This window comes from Heterodontus francisci, chromosome 43 (assembly GCF_036365525.1).
Source record: "Heterodontus francisci isolate sHetFra1 chromosome 43, sHetFra1.hap1, whole genome shotgun sequence".
Lineage (NCBI taxonomy): Eukaryota > Metazoa > Chordata > Chondrichthyes > Heterodontiformes > Heterodontidae > Heterodontus > Heterodontus francisci.
The window spans coordinates 28,064,773-28,089,761 of record NC_090413.1 but is presented as its reverse complement, the minus strand read 5'-3'; the positions used below and the strand labels follow the sequence as shown (position 1 = coordinate 28,089,761).

General features: G+C 45.2%; 2 protein-coding genes across 5 annotated transcripts in view; one reads left to right on the top strand and one right to left on the bottom strand.

Moving 5' to 3' along the window:
* The window catches only part of khsrp (KH-type splicing regulatory protein), a 65,966-nt gene extending 65,291 nt beyond the window's left edge, over positions 1 to 675 (top strand). For both annotated transcript variants that reach the window (XM_068021275.1, XM_068021274.1), the window contains one exon: positions 202 to 675. In XM_068021275.1, the coding sequence (XP_067877376.1) occupies positions 202 to 210 (9 nt within the window). In that variant the 3' untranslated portion in view covers positions 211 to 675. The remainder of the gene's footprint in view (positions 1 to 201) is intronic.
* Positions 676 to 10,112: 9,437 nt separating this feature from the next.
* LOC137355573 (adenylate kinase isoenzyme 5-like) overlaps positions 10,113 to 24,989 on the bottom strand; it is a 77,961-nt gene continuing 63,084 nt past the window's right edge. For all 3 annotated transcript variants that reach the window (XM_068020831.1, XM_068020833.1, XM_068020832.1), the window contains exons 12-14: positions 24,043 to 24,159; positions 17,450 to 17,641; positions 10,113 to 10,844 (exon numbers count right to left, since the gene is read on the bottom strand). In XM_068020831.1, the coding sequence (XP_067876932.1) occupies positions 10,779 to 10,844; positions 17,450 to 17,641; positions 24,043 to 24,159 (375 nt within the window). In that variant the 3' untranslated portion in view covers positions 10,113 to 10,778. The remainder of the gene's footprint in view (positions 10,845 to 17,449; positions 17,642 to 24,042; positions 24,160 to 24,989) is intronic.

Below are 24,989 nucleotides of genomic sequence, written 5' to 3'. Positions count from 1 at the left end.
CAGATCCCTCTGTTCTTTTACCCCATTTAGACTCATTATCCAAGCAGTATGTGGCCTCCTTAACCTTCCAACCAAAATGTAATACCTCACACATCTATATTGAAATTCATTTGCCATAGAAATGCATCTATCTGATGGGACAGATACCCTATTGTGTCACCCCACTAATTTCCACATTAAATATTTTCTCTCTCCCCACAGACACAGTGAAGCAAACGGGGGACGATTGCAGTATCGTCGGGAAGAATATTCCTTTTAACAATGATGCAGACTGATGAAGATCCGTAGGCTTAGGTTCCCTATCACTGTTTAAAGATGTTCATATTGAGCCAGTGTAGGAGATAGAGTAAGCTCAGCTCCATCTTCAAATTCAGTCCATCTATAGGAGGAAAAAAACACAAAAAAAAAAACATGGAGGGGGAAAAAGTGAAAAATTCAGGGTAATACTTTCTTTGTTTTTATTTTAAATATAGATCACTCGGCTTTTAGTTTAAGATAGTTGAACATTCCAGACAATGTACGGTTTTGAAATCAAATCCATTACACTGAAAATGGCTGCTGGTCTGTTTTTGCATCTTGTTGTCTGTTTAAGGTTTAAAAAAAACAAAATGTAAGCTTGGTTTTTACTTTTTACCGCTCGTTTTACACTTCACAATAAATGATATTAAAACAGTGGCTCTAATAGTATGTTCCTCTTTCAGACATTGAGCTTGTTCCCTGCCAGTTTGTTTTATTTTAATTCGCTTTCTTTCCTGAAGGTGCTGGAGCTTCCTGAGGAATCATCAACAGACAACAGCAGCTAACCAACACCTCTCTCAGTGGCTGTGTCCTTGGTTTTGGGCAGGGGAGAGGAGGAGGAGTAAGGGTCTCAGTTGAGCCTGGTCCTGGCCACTGAGTGAGGGGTGGGGGTGGTTTGGAGTCGAAACTTAAGTGGAATGCAGATTGACCTGTGGCTCATAAGGACAGTTATGGCTCCCCCCACTCATTGCATATCTGGAGAGCTTTGTCATTTTGGCTTTGAACCTATATCCGCTGGTTTGGTCAGGTTCTTTCATTGTGTAATTGATTGGAGCCTGGTTACAATCCAGCAGATTGAAACTAATTATAAATAAAAACTTTGCACAGATCAGAATTTGAAGCTGGGGTCGTCATGTTGTCTGGCACAGCATTAACCACATTTACCCCCCAAGTCAGGAGACTCATTCAGTTTGGGCCCTATGTCTGCTGAGTCTCACCTGCTCTGAAAATTAGCTTCAATTCCACCCTGAGGCCACCATACTGCCCATGATACTGTGCTAATGGATGCAGGTCTGGTCAGCATTCAGAGTGAGAGTTCCTGCCTCATTCATGGTCTAGTCCGCATGCAGGAGCGTAGGAGGACATGTAGGATGTACAAAGAGGAGATAGCCATTCGGCCCCTAGTGCTTGTTCTGCCATTCAGTTAGATCATGGTTGATCTGTATGTAAATTCTATCTAGCCCACCCCCTTGTTTCCTTATTCCTTAATATGCTTGCCTAACAAAAATCTTCGCAATTTGTTTTGAAATTTGCAGTTGACCTCCTGCCTCAACAACAATTTGGGGGGAGAATGTTGTACATTTCTACAGATTTATTCGTGTGAAGAAGTAATTCCTGACCACTCCTTGAACAGCCACGTTCTAATTTTATGATGTGCCAGTGTACTGGATTCTCCCACTTGAGGAAATGGTTTCTGTCTCTACCCTGTCAACTCCTTTATTCAACTTAACCATTTCAGGTATATTTCCTGTGCTTGAAAGAATACAACCAAAGTCCATACAACCTATTCTCCCAGTTTTAACCCCTTTAGACATGGTATCAGTCTGGTAAACTTGCACTGCAACCCTTCCAAGACCAATGTATCCTTGAGGGGAGAGTGTGGGCCTGAAAGAGTTCCTTCATTGTACAGGATACCTGCCTCCAAATTGTAATTCCAAATGGAATAGTAACCCATTTAAGTTCAGTCTCATGTTGTACGGTTACAATGTTTTAGTGTGGCTGAGCACGTGCAATTTGAACCCATTCAGGACTTTGGAGTCAATGACATCTTTGACTCGATTCTAGCTAAAATGATCCCTGGCACAGTGTATAGATACATTAACAGGCCATTCAGCCCCTCAAGCCTCTGTTTCCAGTTTTGGTGGGCTCCAGTCGCAACACTAAACCTCAGCAGACTTCAAGTTCTGCAACTTTCTACCAGCAGGTGTAGCTGTTTCACACTATTGGAACAGCTCTGCCATCTGCTGCTGAAACAAAAGTAACTCCATTCCAGCTAAAATGAACCCTAGTATTGTGTATAGATACACTAACAGGCCATTCAGCACCTCAAGCCTGTTCTGCCTGCCATTCATGTAGATCATGTAAGCTTGTGTGCATTTCCAGTTTACATTTGTGACTTTTTGAAAGATAAAGAAAACAGCTGCTCATTCTGTTGTTGCAATAAGCATGATGGAGAGAGAGATCCCAAAATCAAACAACTACTAGAGACATGACTAGAAGTCCTGATCTCTCTCAAATTCTGTTTGTTTTGTGCAAGAGTTGAAGATCATCTGTGCTGTGTTGTGGGATAGTTCCTTTTTTTTTTGCCTCATGCCAGTGTCGAGCACTCCCAGGTCCGGCAAAGCACAGGTTGAATAATAGATTTATTGTAGCAATCGTGTTCCTCAGCTCATGCATCAGAAGTGAGACACCGTTTTGTGCCTGCCCCCATCCTGGAAACAGACCACGAGGCAAGAGGTGATCATCCATGAATCTGGACTCCATTCAGGCTCAGGTCCCAATGAAAGGTCAGTACCTACCTATCTGTTGCACAATCAAGTAACCGCGGTGTGGAGATTATGATTGAAGGGCAGCTCTCTTGTTAAGTTCTCATTCTATGCCGTGGATATAAGATCTCTTTATTTCAGAAGGGGACTGGATGCTATGATTTGGATCTGGGTTTATTCAGCCCTGATAAATATCTCCACTCAGTATTGGCTGTAGAATTACTTCTTGGATTGAACTTCGGCTCCAGTTCCAAGTGGGAACAGATCTATATCACAAAACAGCCACAGTTTGGCACAAGTTGGCATTAAACTGGCTCTCTGGTTCAGGGAGATGTGACAAATGGAAGGTCGTCTGGTGCTGTACAGGGTGCCCTCTCCTTGTGTTGGAATTGAGATACATTTCTGGACTGTACACACGTCATTGCACCTACTTGTTCAGATGGAGTAAACAGAATGGACTAATCTATTCTCTACACACTCATCTTCCAATTTGATCAATCTAAATATTCGCTAGTAAGTTAGAAACATGTATATATTCAAACAATTTCAACTTGTGGGTACAAACAAAATACTGTGGATGCTGGAAATCTGAAATAAAAACCAAACGCGCTGTAAACACTCAGCGAGTCGGGCCGCATCTGTGGAGAAAGAGTTGATGTTTCAGGTCTAACTATTCTCCTCCGCAGTTTCATTTCATCCTTTGACTTAACTGACGCATTTGCAAAAAACTTTTTTTTTCTTCCTTTCAGATGTTAAGGAATGCAAGCTCCAGCAGCTGATGGGGACTAATGCCCCTCCAGATCCTTCCTTCCCTTCACTTCCCTCTGACCCCATCCCTTCTGATCTGACCCTTTGCCGTGTATTCACTATACCCTCTGACATTCTCCTTTCTGATGCTGCACAATCTACTCAACAAAGAACTCCGTTTTATCCCCTTTCGTCCCCACCTCAATGAATTTTGCATTCGGCATGATGTTGATCTCCTCTTTCACCTCTGGGCTCACTTTTTTGACCAGGAGTCCTTCCCCCAACCAGCAGACTCATTCACCTGCCTCCAGCATTCTCCCTCCCTCTGGCCTCTTACCCGCTCTTGCTCTTTTCATTGAAAACTGTCGGCAAGACATTGGCCATCTCAATTTCTCTGTTCCCCTTACTCATTCTAACCTGTCTCCCTGTGAACTTGAGGCACTCCATTCTCTCAGGTCTAACCCTGACATTGTCATCAAACCTGCAGACAAGGGTGGTGTTGTTGTCTTGCGTACCAACCTCTACCTTGCAGAGGCTGAGCGCCAACTCTCTGACACTTCTTCCGACTTCCCCTTGGACTATGACCCCACCACCGAACATCAAGCTCCTGTCCACAGGACTGTCACTGACCTCATCTCCGGAGAGCTTCCCTCTGCAGCATCCAACCTCATTGTCCCGCAACCCCAGACAGCCCGCTTCTACCTCCTTCCCAAAATCCACAAACAGGACTGTCCCGGCAGACCCATTATTTGAGCCTATTCCTGCCCCAAAATGCTGTGGATTTATTTCTTCCTATCGTAACTTTCTCTTTTCTCCCCTGGTCCAGTCTCTTCCCGCCTACTTCTGTGACTCTTCTGACGCCCTTCCTCATTTTGACATTCCAGTTTCCTGGCCCAAACCACCACCTCTTCACTATGGATGTCCAATCTCTACATCTCCATCTCCCACCATGATGGTTTGAGGGCTCTCCGCTTCTTCCTTGAACAGAGGCCCAACCAGTCTCCATCCACCGCCTGGCTGAACTTGTTCTCACATTGAACAACTTCTCCATCTCCACTCACTTCCTTCAAGTAAAAGGTGTTGCTGTGGATACCCACATGGGTCCTAGTTATGCCAGTCTTTTTATGGGATATGTCGAACATTCCTTATTCCAGTCTTACTCAGGCCCCCTCCCCCAACTTTTTTTTCCCGCTACGTATCGGTGCCGTTTCCTGCTCCCGCCCCAAACTGGAAAGCTTTTTCAACTTTGCTTCCAATTTCCACCCTTCTCTCACCTTTTACATGGTCCATCTCCGACACTTCCCTTCCCTGCCTCGACTTCTCTATCTCCATCTCTGGGGATAGGCTGTCTACTAATACTCATTATAAGCCCACCGACTCCATCAGCTACCTCGACTACGTGCCTTCATACCCTGTCTCCTGTAAGGACTCCATTCCATTTTCCCAGTTTCTCCGTCTGATACATCTGCTCTGATGATGCAACCTTCCACAACAACACTTCTGATATGTCTTCCTTTTTCCTCAACTGAGGATTCCCCCCACCCCCCCCACTGTGGTTGACTGGGCCCTCAACCGTGTCCAGCCTATTTCCCGCACCTCTACCCTCACCCCTTCCCAGAACCATGACAGGGTTCCCCTTGTCCTCACTTTACACCCCACCAGCCTCTGCATCCAAAGGATCATCCTCCGCCATTTCTGCCACATCTAGCGTGATGCCACTACCAAACGCTTCTTCCCCGCCCCTCCTCTGTCAGCATTCCGAAGGGATTGTTCGTTCTGCGACACCCTGGTCCACTCCTCCATTACCCCTAACAGCTCGTCCCCTTCCAACCGCACCTTCCCATGTAATTGCAGGAGGTATAATACCTGACCATTTACCACCACCTCACCATTCAAGGCCCCAAACACTCCTTTCAGGTGAAGCAGTGATTTATTTGTACTACTTTCGATGTAGTATACTGTATTCGCTAATCACAATGCGGTCTCTTCTATATTGGGGAGACCAAGTGCAGATTGGGTGACTGCTTTGCACAACACCTTCGCTCGGTCTGAGAGCATGACCCCGAGCTTCCGGTTGCTTGCCATTTCAACACTCCCTCCTGCTCTCATGCCCACATTTCTGTCCTGGGCTTGTTGCACTGTTCCAGTGAACGTCAACGCAAGCTCGAGGAACAGCATCTCATTTACCGATTAGGCACACGACAGCTTACCGGACTGAACATTGAGTTCAATAATTTCAGAGCATGATGGGCCCCCCTTTATTTTTGTTTTTATTTTTTTATTTTAATTTGTTTCATCATTCATTTTTTTACCATGTGCCTGCCCACTATTTTTTTCATGCTTGTGCCTAAGACCAGAGCTGTTTATTTGTCTGGCGATTAACACCCTCTCTGCACTAACTCTTTGTATTTCACCACACCATTAACATACCGTTTGCCTTTGCTTCATGACCTTCTGGTCAGTTATTCTGTGACCCTGTCCTATCTACACCTCCTTTGTTATCACTTGCCCCACCCCTGCTTTATTTGCTTAAAACCCATTACTTTTCTAACCTTTGCCAGTTCTGATTTAAGGTCACGGACTTGAAACGTTAAATCTGCTTCTCTCTCCACAGATGCTGCCAGACCTGCTGAGCATTTCCAGAATTTTTTTTTCAGATTTCCAGCATCTGCAGTATTTTGCTTTTATTTTAATGTTTCAGGTCTATGATCTTTAATCAGAACAAGACTTGAAATGTGAACTGTTTCTCTTTCCATAGATGCTGCCAGACCTGGTGAGTGTTTCCAGCATTTTGTGTTTTTATTGTAAACTTGTAGGTTGCCAGTGTAGGGCCCATACTGCTGGTCCTGCCCATGTTCTGGGTGCAGACTGTTTGTGACCTGCTCTGTTACACAGCCTGCAGCTGTTTGGGTTGGCAAGGGCAATGCATCGCCTCGAGGTTCGCAATGGCAGATGTGCAAACCTGCATGTCTACGTGACTCATGTCCCATTCAAACCAAGAGGAGATTCAAATGTGAGCAAGTCCATATTACTCCCCTGAAAGAGCAACAGCCCAGAAGGCATTTGATAAGGTGCCACATCAAAGGTTACTGCAGAAAATAAAAGCCCAGGTGTAGGGGGTAACATGTAGGGGGCATGGATAGAAGATTGGCTAGCTAACAGTAAACAGAGTAGGCATCAATAGGTCATTTTCTGGTTGGCAAGATGTAACGAGTGGTGTGCCACAGGGATCTGTGCTGGGACCTCAACTTTTTACAATTTATTTAAATGACTTGGATGAAGGGACCGAAGGTATGGTTACTGAATTTGCTGATGACACAAAGGTCAGAAAGTAACTTGTGAAGAGGACATAAGGAGGCTACAAAGGGATATAGATAGGTTAAGTGAGTGGGAAAAACCTGGCAAATGGAGTATAATGTGGGAAAGTGTGAAATTGTCCACTTTGGCAGGAAGAATAAAAAAGAAGCATATCTAAATGGTGAGAGATTGCAGAGCTCTGAGATGCAGAGGAGATCTGGGTATCCTAGTGCATGAATCGCAAAAGGTTAGCATGCAGGTACAGCAAGTAATTAGGAAAGCTAATAGAATGTTATCATTTATTGCGAGGGGAATTGAATACAAAAGTAGGGAGGTTATGCTTCAGCTGTACAGGGCATTGGTCAGACGACATCTGGAGTACTGTGTACAGTATGGTCTCCTTATTTAAGGAAGGATGTAAATGCATTGGAGGCAGTACAGAGAAGGTTTACTAGACTAATACCTGCAATGGGTGGCCTGTCTTAGGAGGAAAGATTGGACAAACAGGCTTGTATCCACTGGAATTTAGAAGAGTAAGAGGCAATTTGATAGAAACATATAAGATTCTGAGGGGTCTTGACAGGGTGGATGTGGAAACGATGTTTCCCCTTGTGGGAGAATCTCAAACTAGGGGTCGTCCATTTAAGGCAGATGAAAATTTTTTTCTGTCAGAGGGTCGTGTATTTTTGGAATTCTCTTCCTCAAAAGGCGGTGGAAGCAGAGTCTTTCAATATTTTTAAGGTAGAGGTCGATAAATTCTTGATAAGCAAAGGGGTGGAAGGTTATCGGGGGTAGGTGGAAATGTGGAGTAATCAGTTCAGCCATGAACTTATTGAATGGTGGAGCAGGCTTGAAGGGCTGAGTGGCCTACTCCTGCTCCTAATTTGTATGTTTGTATGCATGTAGTCTGGGCTCCTGCAGCTGACTATACCTGTCTCAGCTCACCCCTGAGGGCTGTTGTCAAATTATGCCAATGTCCAATTTCCAGAGTGTGTGCAACCAGACAAATCATTTCCAATCTACACTGCAAGCTGTACGGTTGCTATACATTATTTCCAAACAAAATCTATTAAAAAATCTTGCGTTTGTGTTTATAACATAAAAGCAAAATACAGCAGATACTGGAAATCTGAAATAAAAACGAGAAATGCTGGAAATATTCAGGTCTGGCAGCATCTGTGGAGAGAGAAGCAGAGTTAATGTTTCAGGTCAGTGACCCTTCATCAGACCTGGCAAAGGTTAGAAATGTAAAAGGTTTTAAGCAAATAAAGTGGGGGTGGGGCAAGAGATAACAAAGGTGAAGGTGTTGATAGGACAGGGTCACAGAGAGTAACTGACCAGAAGGTCATGGAGCAAAGGCAAACAGTATGTTAATGGTGTGTTGAAAGACAATGCGTTAGTGCAGAGGGGGTGTTAATCGTCAGAACAATGAACAGCTCTGGCCCAAAGCACAAGCATGAAAAAAAAACAGTGGGCAGGCACATGGTAAGAAAAATGAATTTTGAAGCAAACTAAAATTTTAAAAAAAACTGAAAATAAAAGGGGTGGGGGGCTGTCATGCTCTGAAATTATTGAATTCGAAGTTCAGTCCGGCAGGCTGTAGTGTGCCTAATTGGTAAATGAGGTGCTGTTCCTTGAGCTTGCGTTGTGTTTGTAACTTGCCTTTCTCAACCTCGGGTTGGTCCAAAGTGCTTCAACAAAATTCTTTGTGTTGTCAGTTAGAGAAACCCAACATAATTCAAAGAATTTCTCCAGAGCAATATCCCAAAAAACAATGGGATACATGCCCAGGTAATTCATCTCTCTTTGTGCGAGGTGAGGACACTGGGAAAACTCCCCGCTGTTCAAATAGTGCCAGGGAATCTTGCATCCCCTGACAGGGCAAACAAGGTTTCGGTTTAAGTTTTTGTCTGAAAGACAGCACTCCCTCAGTACTGCTGTTATGTCCTCAAGTCTCTAGAAGGGGGTCTGAACTCAATCTTTGGCTCAGCCATAAGAGTGCTACCCACTGTGCCGCTGTTATTGTGTGCATGTCTGAGAAATTTATATTTATCAACTGCCTGTAGGTGGTTGAGTTACGAGTGCAATGAAATAAATTCTGACTAAGATGTTTTAGAACACTTTTTTTTATTGTCACAGATTTGTTCAAGAAAAATCAGCTTTAAACAAATAATCACAAAATCCCCCCCACCTTAAACCAGACAAATTTTATTTCAAGTTTAGAGTCTTAAAAAATGCAATGTGCCTTGCCCTGTGCATTTCATGAAGATTATAAGAATCAGCTGCTTATGGGAGCTGAGCTCTAACAGCATTATTTTTGTCTTTAGTATTGATGAGAACTGATTCTCTCTTGTTGCTTGTTTCTCTCTTGTTGCTTGTTTCCCTGGCTGCCATTGTACCACATGCAAGCTTACATTATCAGTCCAATGGGCTGATATCCTGCCCTCCAGCACACAGCAGAGATTCCCTGGCAGCAGCTGGAGGAGCATGGGTGTCTGTGTAATTCAGCGCCTTGGGGCCTCAGTCACAGCCCCGTTGGGTGGCTTTAGGCAATTAGCAACTTCAGTTTTCTCCCCTTCTCTCCTGAAGCTGTGGTACTGGTTCACAGGCAAGAGCAACCTCACCCGCCTGACCATCTGTAAATGGAAGCAGGCTGTTCGTCCTTGGGAGGCACCATTTGTTTTGGAAGGATCGTAGGTGAAGCCAATTCTGTCCTCATCCTACTTGCCCTATCCAGCAAGATCCTCCACACCGGGTGGTGGGGGGGGGGGGCTCATTTTGTACCCCACGTCTAGCCACTGGGTGTAAATTAAAGCAATTTGGCTGGAGGGATCAGCTACGTTTGGGGGTTGGGGTCAAATGTGGAACATTCCTGCTTTTCATGGCTGGGTACCACAGGGACACATTTACTCAGAGGAGATCACAATATTTTTAGTTTACAAATTTGGCAGGAAGCTTTTATTTTGGAGTCCACATTTCTTATTCATGGGCTGTTGTGATGGGTCAGTTTCTCTACTTCTCTTGCTGTTTTATTATTGACGTCCAGGCTCGAAGAGTAAGTGCTGTGGATTAGATACAGGATAACACTCATTATAATACACAGCCCAATGCGTGCTAAATTCACATATGCAGGATAACAGGTACACTTCAGTGTGTATATGGGATACTACAGCTTGCAATCTGTTATGAGGTATTACACAGCCTGCAGTGTGATATATACACACACACACTGGCTTAGCGGCTGCCTGCAACATATCTTGCATGTAATATAATGCAGAGGCTACTATGTGTTATAACCAGGATAATGCACATCAAAGAGTTTTATGCAGAATAACACACTAGTCCAGTGTGACTGGTTAACATACCTGTTGTACTGTTATACACAAAATGAAGCACAGATCAGAGTGTGTTACACAATGGCTAACACACACAGGAGTGTTACTAACTGGATTAGGACCCATTTATTTGAAGCCTCTTGTTGAGGACCCCTAGTTACAATTAACACAGTCGTTTGGAAGAAAGCAGGATATTGAGCCTCTATCCAATGTATCAGGTATATTGTGTACCTGGCCCCTGGTTTTGGTGCTGCTCTGGGGCTAAGTCATGTTACAAGAATTAGAATGGAGCCTTGCGTTGCTCCTTGATCAGATCTCAGCTCAGGACAATTGATGTGGGTAAATATAAGATCTTTTGTTTAAAAAGAAAAGATTCTGTAATTCATCCCTCCTGTTTATAATGAACGTATACACACAAAATCACTGGCATAGAACATTAGTTTCTAAATGGCTGTGGGTGAAAGTTATCTAGGAGTTTTTAAACCCTCATTTTATTGGTGCTGTGGATCCTGGTAAATCCTTCTAAGCAGCCACGGAATAAAAAACTCGATGCAAACTGTGAGTAATCTGATCCCAGGGTGGCACTTGCAGGATTTCTCGACTACAGTCTCAGCTGCTAAAGCTCATCGATAATCGCAGTGATATTTTGGAAAACATCATCTTCTGTTCCTTCTCCTTGAATCTAGAACATGAAGATAAAGACAAGACATAATCCGTGTTGAGGTCACTGGCTTAAAACATGCGAACATATGAATTAGGAGCAGGAGTAGGCCACTCGGCCCCTTGAGCCTGCTCCGCCATTCAATAAGTTCATGGCTGAACTGGTTACTCCACATTTTCACCGACCCCCGATAACCTTCCACCCCCTTGCTTATCAAGAATCTATTTACCTCTGCTTTAAAAATATTCAAAGACTCTGCTTCCACTGCCTTTTGAGGAAGAGAATTCCAAAGACTCACGACCCTGAGAGAAGAAATTTCTCCTCATCTCTGTCTTAAATGGGCGACTCATTTTTAAATAGTGACTTCTAGTTCTAAATTCTCCCACAAGGGGAAACATCCTTTCCACATCCACCCTGTCAAGACCCCTCAGGATCTTATATGTTTCAATCAAGTCGCCTCTTACTCTTCTAAATTCCAGCGGATACAAGCCTAGCCTGTCCAATCTTTCCTCATAAGACAGCCCACCCATTCCAGGTATTAGACTAGTAAAATAAAAGCAAAATACTGCGGATGCTGGAAATGTAAAGTAAAATCAAGAAACACTGGAAATACTTAGCAGATCTGTGGAGAAAGAAGCAGAGTTAACGTTTCAGATCAGTGACCCTGCTTCTCTGCTTCTTTCTCCACAGATGCTGCCAGACCTGCTGAGTATTTCCAGTGTTTCTTGTTTTTATATCAGTCTAGTAAACCTTTGAACTGCTTCCTTAAATAAGGTGACCAGTACTGTACACAGTACTCCAGATGTGGTCTCACCAATGCCCTGAATAGCTGAAGCATAACCTTCCTACTTTTGTATTCAATTCCCCTCGCAATAAAGGCTAACATTCTATTAGCTTTCCTAATTACTTGCTGTACCTGCATACTAACCTTTTGTGATTCATGCACTAGGACACCCAGATCCTTCTGTGTCTCAGAGCTCCGCAATCTCTCACCATTTAGGTAATATGCTTTTTTATTCTTCCTGCCAAAATGGACAACTTGGCATTTTCCCACATTATACTCAATCTGCCAGATTTTTGCCCACTCACTTAACCTATCTATATCCCTTTGTAGCCTCATGCCCTCTTCACAAACTACTTTCCTACCTATCTTTTTGTCATCAGCAAATTTAGCAACCATACCTTCAGTCTCTTCATCGAAGTCGTTTATATAAATTGTAAAAGGTTGAGGCCCCAGCGCAGATCCCTGTGGCACAACACTCGTTACATCTTGCCAACCGGAAAATGACCCATTTAGATTAGAGATACAGCACTGAAACAGGCCCTTCGGCCCACCGAGTCTGTGCCGAACATCAACCACCCATTTATACTAATCCTACACTAATCCCATATTCCTACCAAACATCCCCACCTGTCCCTATATTTCCCTACCACCTACCTAAACTAGTGACAATTTATAATGGCCAATTTACCTATCAACCTGCAAGTCTTTTGGCTTGTGGGAGGAAACCGGAGCACCCGCAGAAAACCCACGCAGACACAGGGAGAACTTGCAAACTCCACACAGGCAGTACCCGGAATCGAACCTGGGTCCCTGGAGCTGTGAGGCTGCGGTGCTAACCACTGCGCCACTGTGCCGTCCCTGTGTTCTCCCAGTGTCCTGGCCAATATTTATTCCCTAACGAACATCAATAAAATACGTTATCTGGTCATTAATCTGTTGCCAACCAGAAAATGACCTATTTATGCCTACTGTTTCCTGTTAGCTAGTCAATCTTCTATCCATGCCAATATGTTACCCCTACACCATCAGCTTTTATTTTGTTGCAATAACCTTTGATATGGCACCTTATCAAATGCTTTCTAAGTACAATACATCCACCAGTTCCCCTTCATCTACAGCACATGTAACTCCCTCAAAAAACTCCAATAAATTGGTTAAACATGATTTCCCTTTAACAAAACCATGTTGACTCTGCTTGATTACCTTGAATTTTTCTAAATGCCCTGCTGTAATGTCTTTAATAATGGCATCTAATATTTTCCCTAAGACAGATGTTAAGCTAACTGGTCTGTGGTTTCCTGCTTTTTGTCTCTCTTTTTCAATAAAGGAGTTACATTTGGGTAATGGGTAATGAACCCGGCCAGGTGTTAGATTTAGATGTAGGTGAGCACTTTGGTGATAGTTTAGTTTAGTTTAGAGATACAGCACTTTAACAGGCCCTTCGGCCCACCGAGTCTGTGCCGACCATCAAACACCCATTTATACTAATCCTACACTAATCCCGTATTCCTATCACATCCCCACCTGTCCCTATATATTTCCCTACCAACTACCTATACTAGGGGCAATTTATAATGGCCAATTAACCTATCAACCTGCAAGTCTTTGGCATGTGGGAGGAAACCGGAGCACCCGGAGGAAACCCACGCAGACACAGGGAGAACGTGCAAACTCCGCACAGGCAGTACCCGGAATTGAACCCGGGTCCCTGGAGCTGTGAGGCTGCAGTGCTAACCACTGCGCCACTGTGCCGCCACTGTGTTCCTCATCTCCTTCCTGGAGCCATCACCTATTTTCTGTTGCCATTGATATTATTACAGCCACATGGTCTGACGTCGGTGGTTCTCACTGTTCAACTCCCCACTTGACCGCAGTAAGTGTATTTGTATTAAGAGTTTAGTCCCTGGAGTATTTTTCAAATAACCAGTGAGCGAAAGGTTTTCTTGTAGGTTTTAATAGTGATCACAATTCGGTTAGGTTTACCTTAGCGATGGGCAGGGACAGGTATATACCGCAGGGCAAGAATTATAGCTGGGGGAAAGGAAATTATGATGCGATTAGGCAAGATTTAGGATGGGGAAGGAAACTGCAGGGGATGGGCATAATTGAAATGTGGAGCTTATTCAAGGAGCAGCTACTGCGTGTCCTTGATAAGTATGTACCTGTGAGGCAGGGAGGAAGTTGTCGAGCGAGGGAGCCGTGGTTTACTAAAGAAGTTGAAGCGCTTGTCAAGAGGAAGAAGAAGGCTTATATTAGGATGAGACGTGAAGGATCAGTTAGGGCGCTTGAGCGTTACAAGCTAGCCAGGAAGGATCTAAAGGGAGAGCTTAGAAGAGCGAGGAGAGGACACGAGAAGTCATTGGCGGATAGGATCAAGGAAAACCCTAAGGTTTTCTATAGGTATATCAGGAATAAAAGAATGACTGGAGTTAGATTAGGGCCAATCAAGGATAGTAGTGGGAAGTTGTGTGTGGAATCAGAGGAGATAGGGGAAGCGTTAAATGAATATTTTTCGTCAGTATTTACAGTAGAGAAAGAAAATGTTGTCGAGGAGATTACTGAGATACAGACTACTAGGCTCGATGGGATTGAGGTTCACAAGGAGGAGGTGTTAGCAATTTTGGAAAGTGAAAATAGATAAGTCCCCTGGGCCAGATGGGATTTATCCTAGGATTCTCTGGGACGCCAGGGAGGAGATTGCAGAGCCTTTGTCCTTGATCTTTATGTTGTCATTGTCGACAGGAATAGTTCCGGAAGACTGAAGGATAGCAAATGTTGTCCCCTTGTTCAAGAAGGGGAGTAGAGACAGCCCTGGTAATTATAGACCTGTGAGCCTTACTTCGGTTGTGGGTAAAATGTTGGAAAAGGTTATAAGAGATAGGATTTATAATCATCTTGAAAAGAATGTTCATTAGCGATAGTCAGCACGGTTTTGTGAAGGGTAGGTCGTGCCTCACAAACCTTATTGAGTTTTTCGAGAAGGTGACCAAACAGGTGGATGAGGGTAAAGCAGTGGATGTGGTGTATATGGATTTCAGTAAGGCGTTTGATAAGGTTCCCCACGGTAGGCTATTGCAGAAAATACGGAAGTATGGGATTGAAGGTGACTTAGAGCTTTGGATCAGAAATTGGCTAGCTGAAAGAAGACAGAGGGTGGTGGTTGATGGCAAATGTTCATCCTGGAGTTTAGTTACTAGTGGTGTACCGCAAGGATCTGTTTTGGGGCCACTGCTGTTTGTCATTTTTATAAATGACCTGGATGAGGGTGTAGAAGGGTGGGTTAGTAAATTTGCGGATGACACGAAGGTTGGTGGAGTTGTGGATAGTGCCGAAGGATGTTGTAGGTTACAGAGGGACATAGATAGGCTGCAGAGCTGGGCTGAGAGATGGCAAATGGAGTTTAATGCGGAAAAGTGTGAGGTGATTCACTTTGGAAGGAGTAACAGGAATGCAGAGTACTGGGCTAATGGGAAGATTCTTGGTAGTGTAGATGAGCAGAGAGATCTTGGTGTCCAGGTACATAAATCCCTGAAAGTTGCCACCCAGGTTAATAGGGCTGTTAAGAAGGCATATGGTGTGTTAGCTTTTATTAGTAGGGGGATCGAGTTTCGGAGCCACGAGGTCATGCTGCAGCTGTACAAAACTCTGGTGCGGCCGCACCTGGAGTATTGCGTGCAGTTCTGGTCACTGCATTATAGGAAGGATGTGGAAGCTTTGGAAAGGGTGCAGAGGAGATTTACTAGGATGTTGCCTGGTATGGAGGGAAGATCTTACGAGGAAAGGCTGAGGGACTTGAGGTTGTTTTCGTTAGAGAGAAGGAGGAGGAGAGGTGACTTAATAGAGACATATAAGATAATCAGAGGGTTAGATAGGGTGGATAGTGAGAGTCTTTTTCCTCGGATGGTGATGGCAAACACGAGGGGACATAGCTTTAAGTTGAGGGGTGATAGATATAGGACAGATGTCAGAGGTAGTTTCTTTACTCAGTAGTAGGGGCGTGGAACGCCCTGCCTGCAACAGTAGTAGACTCGCCAACTTTAAGGGCATTTAAGTGGTCATTGGATAGACATATGGATGAAAATGGAATAGTGTAGGTCAGATGGTTTCACAGGTTGGCGCAACATCGAGGGCCGAAGGGCCTGTACTGCGCTGTAATGTTCTATGTTCTATTTGCTATTTTCCAGTCTAGCAGAACCTTCCCTGAATCTAGGGAATTTTGGAAAATTAAAACTAACGCATCAACTATCTCACTAGCCGCTTCTTTTAAGACTCAGTCTATCAGGACCCGGGGACTTGTCAGCCTGCAGATCCAACAATTTGTTCAGTACCACTTCCCTGGTGATTGTAATTTTCTTGAGTTCCTCCCTCCCATCCATTTCCTGACTTACAGCTGATACTGGGATGTTACTTGTATCCTCAATAGTGAAGACTGATGCAAAATATCTGTTCAATTCATCTGCCATCTCTTTATTATCCATTATTAATTTCCCAGATTCATTTTCTATAGGACCAATGCTCACTTTAACTTTTCTTTTTAAAATTTCTATAGAAACTCTTACTATATTTATTTAGAGATACAGCACTGAAACAGGCCCTTCAGCCCACCGAGTCTGTGCCGACCAACAACCACCCATTTTTTACACTAACCCTGCAGTAATCCCATATTCCCCACCACCTACCTACACTAGGGGCAATTTATAATGGCCAATTTACCGATAAACCTGCAAGTATTTGGCTGTGGGAGGAAACTGGAGCACCCGGCAGAAACCCAAGCGATCACAGGGAGAACTTGCAATCTCCGCACCGGCTGTACCCAGAATCGAACCCAGGTCGCTGGAGCTGTGAGGCTGCAGTGCTAACCACTGCGCCACTGTGTCTTTATATTTTTAGCTAACTTTCTCTCGTACTCTAATTTTACCTTCCTTATCAATCTTTTAGTCATTCTTTGCTGTTTTTTATATTCTGTCTAATCTTCTGACCTGCTTCCTATCTTTGCACAATTATTGGCTTTTTCTTTAAGTTTGATACTATCGTTAACTATCTTCATTAAACAGTCATTGAGCATATTCCGGGTTGAGGTTGATTAGATTTTTGGGCTCTATGCGAATCGAGGGATAGGGCAGGAAGATGGAGTTGAGATAAAACATAGACTAATTATTCAACACATTGTGTGAAGTGGCCTCTGTATTTTATTCTTCCTAGTCCCGCCCCCTCCCCAGAAAACTTGCTGTCTCTTCCTCGTGGCGCCTTCATGTTGCCTTTTAATTCATATGCAAGTGTAACTACCCTGCTCTTCAGGACCCCGTGTTACTAGCAACACCTACATCCTGAGAATGAATTCAAGTGTGGGTGTTCTGGGAGGAGCTGTTCCCACCGAGCAGAAAGGACATTGATCTCTGAACTGACTGTCTGAGCAGAGCAGAGTTTGAACCTCTTGCTGCGCTCCACAATTAACCCAACTATGATCAGTTTGTAAAGTGACCCCACACACACCGTCCACTTTGGCTAAAATCCCACCAATGTGGCTGCTGTTTCCCCTAGTTGGAGAGTCTAGAACTGGAGCTCGTTGTCTCAGGATAAGTGGGTCGGCCGTTTCAGACTGAAATTTATCACCTGCCCCTTCAATGGGCCAAGTGCTGGCAATTGCCTCCCTGAGCAAGGCACTGGCCTTGGTTTCATGCCCCACCTGAAGGGCAGTACCTGTGATGGTGCAGAACTCCCTCCATCAACTTCCTGACTCGGGACTGTGCTAAATTCACTGCACTGACTGTTCGCTCCCTCTCCCAGCACTCAAATCTTTCACCAAAATGATTTGACGGGAAGAACATAAATGTGTTACTACCTTCTTTAAGAGTCCTTTAGACTCATAATGTTTCACAACCGGTACAGAGTCGATGAAATAAGATTCCACCCGCTTGCCTATAGTCACTTCATTGTCATCAAACCTCCCGCTGGTTTGTCCGCGGTTTATCAGACGCTCCTTCATAACTTCGGGACTGCAGTCAATGAGCAGCACGATGTTGGGAAGAGTGAACTGCAGAGAGAGAGAGAGTTCCTTCGGGTTAATCCATCTCTCCAAGGCCATTTCATCTACCTGACTTTTCCCCCCAGCACCATCTCATTCAGAGACCTATCACCTAGCCAATGGGTCTACTGGTAAGTGTGGAAATTAAGGATTAGATTTGGCCCAGCTTTCTCGCAATACTCTTCCTTTCGCGTGGTCACTCAGGCCAGGGACCAGTACGAGGGTCATCACATCCCAACAAGAATTGGGAATGAGAAAAGGAACTTGCATTTCTATAGCACCTTTCAGAACATCCCAAAATGCCTTACAGCCAATGAAATACTTTTAAACTGTAGTTACTGTTGTAATGTCGGAAACATGGCAACCAATTGCACACAGCAAGATCCCACAAACAGCAATGTGATGATGACCAATTTGTCAGTTTTTAATGTAGTTAATTGAGGGATAAATATTGTCCAGGACCTAGAGAAGAAATCCCCTGCTTTTCTTCAAAATAGTACTATGGGATCTTTTATGTTCACTTGAGAGGGCAGACAGGGACCCGGTTTAACGTCTCATCTGAAAGACGGCACCTCAGACACTCGTGCCCCTTCAGTACTGCCCCTCCGATAGTGCAGCAGTCCCTCGTTACTGCCCCTTGGACACTACGGTGTCCCCTCAGTATTGCCCCTCAGACAGTGTGGCCCTCCCTCAGTGCTGCCCCTCAGACAGTGCGGCCCTCCCTCAGTGTTCAGCAGGGAGGGACAAAGCGCAGAAGAGCAATAGTTATAGGGGATTCTATAGTCAGGGGCACAGATAGGCGCTTCTGTGGACGTGAAACAGACTCCAGGACGGTATGTTGCCTCCCTGGTGCCAGGATCAAGGATGTCTCTGAACGGACAGGGGGCATTCTGAAGGGGGAGGGTGAACAGCCAGAGGTTGTGGTAGACATCGGTACCAACAACAAAGGCAGGAAGAGTGACGAGGTCCTGCAGAGGGAGTTAGGTAGAAAGTTAAAAGACAGGACCTCTAGGGTTGTAATCTCGGGATTACTCCCTGTGCCACGTGCCAGTGAGGCGAGAAATAGGTAGATAGTGCAGCTAAACACGTGGCTGAACAGCTGGTGTAGAAGGGAGGGTTTCAGATATCTGGACCATTGGGATCTCTTCAGGGACAGGTGGGACCTGTACAAGAAGGACGGGTTGCATCTAAACTGGAGGGGCACAAATATCCTGGCTGCGAGGTTTGCTAGCGTCACTCGGGAGGGTTTAAACTAGTGTGGCAGGGGGGTGGGAACCAGAGCAGTAGGACAGCAGGTGAAATAAATGAGGGGGAACTAGTAAATAAGGCCAGTAAGACTAAGAGGAAGAGCAGGCAGGGAGATGTTGCGGAGCACAGCGGGACTGGTGGTCTGAAGTGCATTTGTTTCAATGCGAGAAGTATAACAGGTAAGGCAGATGAACTTGGAGCTTGGATTAGTACTTGGAAATATGATGTTGTTGCTATTACAGAGACTTGGTTGAGGGAAGGACAGGATTGGCAGCTAAATGTTCCAGGATTTAGAAGCTTCAGGCGGGATAGAGGGGGATGTAAAAGGGAGAGTTGCATTACTGGTTAAGGAGAATATCACAGCTGTACTGCGGGAGGACACCTCGGAGGGGTCGTGCAGCGAGGCAATATGGGTGGAGCTCAGGAATAGGAAGGGTGCAGTCACGATGTTGGGGGTTTACTACAGGCCTCCCAACAGCCAGTGGGAAGAGGAGCAGATATGTAGACAGTTTTGGAAAGATGTAAAGGTAACAGGGTTGTAGTGGTGGGTGACTTTAACTTCCCCTATATTGACTGGGACTCACTTAGTATTAGGGGCTTGGATGGGGCAGAATTTGTGAGGAGCATCCAGGAGGGCTTCTTGAAACAGTATATAGATAGTCCAACTCGGGATGGGGCCATTCTGGACCTGGTATTGGGGAATGAGCCTGGCCAGATGGTCGAAGTTTCAGTAGGGGAGCATTTCGGGAACAGTGACCATAATTCCATAAGTTTTAAGGTACTTGTGGATAAGAATAAGAGTAGTCCTCGGGTGAAGGTGCTAAATTGGGGAAAGGCTAATTATAACAATATTAGGCAGGAACTGAAGAATTTAGATTGGGGGCGGCTGTTTGAGGGTAAATCGACATCTGACAAGTGGGAGTCTTTCAAACGTCAGTTGATTAGAATCCAGGACCAGCATGTTCCTGTGAGGAAGAAGGATAAGTTTGGCAAGTTTCGGGAACCTTGGATAACGCGGGATATTGTGAGCCTCATCAAAAAGAAAAAGGAAGCATTCGTAAGGGCTGGAAGGTTAGGAACAGACGAAGCCCTTGAGGAATATAAAGATAGTAGGAAGGAATTTAAGCAAGGAGTCAGGAGGGCTAAAAGGGGTCATGAAAAGTCATTGGCAAACAGGATTAAGGAAAATCCCAAGGTTTCTTATACGTATATAAAGAGCAAGAGGGTAACCAGGGAAAGGGTAGGCCCATTCAAGGACAGAGGAGGGAATCTATGTGTGGAGCCAGAGGAAATGGGTGAGGTACTAAATGAGTACTTTGCATCAGTATTCACCAAAGAGAAGGACTTGGTGGATGATGAGTCTAGGGAAGGGAGTGTAGATAGTCTCGGTCATGTTGTTATCAAAAAGGAGGAGGTGTTGGGCATCTTGCAAAGCATTAAGGTAGATAAGTCCCCAGGGCCTGATGGGATCTACCCCAGAATACTGAGGGAGGCAAGGGGAGAAATTGCTGGGGCCTTGACAGAAATCTTTGCATCCTCATTGGCTACAGGTGAGGTCCCAGAGGACTGGAGAATAGCCAATGTTGTTCCTTTGTTTAAGAAGGGTAGCAAGGATAATCCAGGAAATTATAGGCCGGTGAGCCTTACGTCAGGGGTAGGGAAATTATTAGAGAGGATTCATCGGGACAGGATTTACTCCCTTTTGGAAACAAATGAATTTATTAGCGAGAGGCAACACGGTTTTGTGAAGGGGAGGTCGTGTCTCACTAACTTGATTGAGTTTTTTGAGGAAGTGACGAAGATGATTGATGAAGGAAGGGCAGTGGATGTTATCTATATGGACTTCAGTAAAGCCTTTGACAAGGTCCCTCATGGCAGACTGGTACAAAAGGTGAAGTCACACGGGATCAGAGGGGAGCTGGCAAGATGGATACAGAACTGGCTCGGTCATAGAAGACAGAGGGTAGCAGTGGAAGAGTGCTTTTCTGAATGGAGGGATGTGACTAGTGGTGTTCCGCAGGCATCAGTGCTGGGACCTTTGCTGTTTGTAGTATATATAAATGATTTGGAGGAAAATGTAGCTGGTCTGATTAGTAAGTTTGCGGATGACACAAAGGTTGGTGGAGTTGCGGATAATGATTAGGATTGTCAGAGGATACAGCTGGATATAGATCGGTTGGAGACTTGGGCGGAGAAATGGCAGATGGAGTTTAATCCGGACAAATGTGAGGTAATGCACATTTATTGGGGCGGCGCAGTGGTTAGCACTGCAGCCTCACAGCTCCAGCGACCCGGGTTCAATTCTGGGTACTGCCTGTGTGGAGTTTGCAAGTTCTCCCTGTGTCTGCGTGGGTTTCCTCCGGGTGCTCCGGTTTCCTCCCACATGCCAAAGACTTGCAGGTTGATAGGTTAATTGGCCATTATAAATTGCCCCTAGTATAGGTAGGTGGTAGGGCAATATAGGGACAGGTGGGGATGTGGTAGGAAGATGGGATTAGTGTAGGATTAGTATAAATGGGTGGTTGATGGTCGGCACAGACTCAGTGGGCCGAAGGGCCTGTTTCAGTGCTGTATCTCTAAACTAAAAATGCATTTTGGAAGATCTAATGCAGGTGGGAAGTACACAGTAAATGGCAGAACCCTTAGGAGTATTAACAGGCAGAGAGATCTGGGCGTACAGGTCCACAGGTCACTGAAAGTGGCAACGCAGGTGGATAAGGTAGTCAAGAAGGCATACGGCATGCTTGCCTTCATCGGTCGGGGCATAGAATATAAAAATTGGCAAATCATGCTGCAGCTGTACAGAACTTTAGTTAGGCCACACTTAGAATATTGCATGCAATTCTGATCGCCACACTACCAGAAGGATGTGGAGGCTTTGGAGAGGGTACAGAAGAGGTTTACCAGGATGTTGCCTGGTCTGGAGGGCATTAGCTATGAGGAGAAGTTGGATAAACTCGGATTGTTTTCACTGGAACGACGGAGGTGGAGGGGCGACATGATAGAGGTTTACAAAGTTATGAGTGGCATGGACAGAGTGGATAGTCAGAAGCTTTTTCCCAGGGTGGAAGAGTCAGTTACTACGGGACATAGGTTTACGGTGCGAGGAGCAAAGTTTAGAGAGGATGTGCAAGGCAAGTTCTTTACACAGAGGGTGGTGAGTGCCTGGAACTTGTTGCCGGGGGAGGTGGTGGAAGCAGGTACGATAGCGACATTTAAGAGGCATTTTGACAAATACATGAATAGGATGGGAATAGAGGGATACGGACCCCGGAAGTGCAGAAGGTTCTAGTTTAGGCAGGCATCAAGATCAGCGCAGGCTTGGAGGGCCGAATGGACTGTTCCTGTGCTGTCCTGTTCTTTGTACTGCCCCTCAGACAGTGTGGCCCTCCCCCAGTACTACCCACTGAGCCATGGCTGCACTAGGCCAGGAAGAAATCTGAAGAGAAAATTGAACAAAAACACCCACAGCAAGATATTTTTTCCAGCCTCTGTATTTATGCTGATGGTGAATGTTCCACTTTAAACTTCTTTCTTAAATAGAGGACCCATAGTTTTTAGTGAGCCATTGATGGTAATACCTTTCACTGTGTAAGGGTATAATTATTGACCATTCGTACTTTGCTTGGCCATTATTTCAGGGCAAGTGATGGAGGGAGGTTTGAGGTTAAGCGACAATGGACGATGCAGTTGGAGTTAAAACCATTGAGAGCTCAAAATATCAGAGCTGCCAGACACCTGGAGCTGGCCTGCAATATTATCAAGGCTTTCCCCTATGTGGCATGGGACCAGTATTCCGGGGGGAAAATAATAGGAATGTATCTTCTTTCAAATCATTGTTTAAATGTGTTACTAAGTAGGTGTTCAAACACATGGACAAATCTGAGCAGACATGGAGACGTGCACAAGTAAACAGGAACACACGTGTACACACACATGTAACCAAATACACGAAGACACAACATGCACACATGGAGACAACTATAAGCACCACACAGACCAAAACATAGGAGATATACACAGGTACACCCAGAAAAGTATGACTGACATACAGACACAAACAGACAGACAGACACACACGCCTGAGGTGCCTCGGACTATATGGTTTGTGCTGTCATACGAGACCTCACTCGAGTGACTTTCTCCAAACGTGAGAGCCTCGGTAGTGTCTGGAAGGACCATGGAGAGCGACACTGGCTCGGGTCTGCAAATGAAACTTGACCTGAGCCCAACAGAACCACAGACCCGACCCGGCCCGCGTCCTTTCATTTTTTTCCCGCGCCCGACCCGACCACCGGAATGTTCAGTTAACCTAACTTCCGTTTTTCACTTTTTAAGCTTGTGCAACAAAAACTGTAACTGGACTTGAAAGGTTGTTTAAAAAGTACGTTAAGATTGGAGCCACGTACTGGAGGTGGTGATAGTGTCCGACCCAGCCCAACCCAACCCGAGCCCGAAAGCCGGACCCGGAACAGCGACCCAACCCGAACCTGACAAGTCATTGGGTCCCGTCGGGTTCGGGTCAGGTAGCCATGCTCTACCCATCCTCACTCTATCAGCACACTCACTGGGAATGTCTAAGGACCATGGAGAGCAACCCTGATCCGATCCTCCTCCATCAACACACTCGCCAGCTAACAGTCTGTCTGTGGCAGCATCATCTGGAGGGGGAAATCTCTCCCCCTGTTGCAGCAGAGGTGTTGAGGTCAGTACCAGGGCTCCTGGGATACTGAAATACTTCGGTCCAAACATCCCCCACATCCCCCACCCCCGCCCGCGATGGAGATGAGGTTTACTTTATGATTGGTTCAAAAATTTGAACGAGAACCACTTGTGAACTGATCAATAAATAATTACGCAGCATCCACTTACAGTCGGAACCTCTAGCTCACCAATAGACCACCAAAAAATCTATAGATGACATTTACCCTGTTTATGCTGGAGGAATAGTGAGAGGCTCCTGCACAAAGCTCGGGACTCTTCAGTCAGGAGGGGGGGGGAAGCAGTAGGAAGAGGTGAGGTTATTTGAGATTCTGTTCCAGAATGTTCCAACCACATGTCCTAACGTTGGGAAGTTATGAGAGGGTATTGAGTTTGTGGGGTAGGGGAGAGGGGGAGGGGGAAGGCGGAACATTGGGAGTGATCCGGACCTCCAGACTTACAGATTTATCAAAGGCCTCAGCCTGTTTTAAAGTCCGAGGATATCCATCAATCATGAAGCCTTTTGTCTCCTGCAGATTCTCCAACATGGCATCCTTCAGAATCTCTAAAGTTGTTCCCTAAACAAACACAAGGCAAGTTGGAAGAATAGTACGACTGAGAAAGACAAATGTTTGCAGTCCCCAGTGACCAGACAGCAGTCGCTGTAATTTCCCACATATTCTGTCCCTTCAAATATATATTTCATTGGCTGCTTTATTTGATTTTGCCGAGAGATCTTCTGAACATGAGCTGCAATGTTCTGGCTGGGGTCTGGGGTTCCAGCTCTGGTTGGACATATCCCTGGAGATTTTAATCACATGATTTTCTGCTGCCAACTGCCCACCCCCGTACTCCCATCATTGGCCACCCGACACATCAATCATCACATGTCCCGCCTTCCCATGGCCAATTGGGAAGTGGCCTCAGTGACTTCATTACCTGATTGGATGATTCTTAACTGTCTTATTTTCTTTATTCCCCACTCCCCCGCTTTCCCAATATTTTTGTTAATAAAAATGGAAATGAAAAAAATGTAATGCCCCAATGATGGAATTAGAAGGAGGCCATTTGGCCCTTCATGCCTATGCTAGCTCTCTGTGCCACTCCCCTGCCTGTTAGCCCTGGGTTTGTTTGCAGTAGTGAGCTGGAGATTAGTCCTCAATTCCTGGAGACTCCAAGCCAATGCGGGAGGTTTGACAGCTCCAGTCCTAACCCCTGGATTTTAGAATAGCTGAGGAAAAGGAAGAGGAGTATCTCCAGCCCTCACTGAGGAGCAGATTTTACATCGTCTGAGGAAAGACGAGAGAAACTTCAACTATTTCACTTTGAAAGACAGAGATTGGTGAAGGAAATAAAAAGTTAGGGAAACAGCAAATCAGGAATGTCACTTTGAATTAAATTCCTGAGC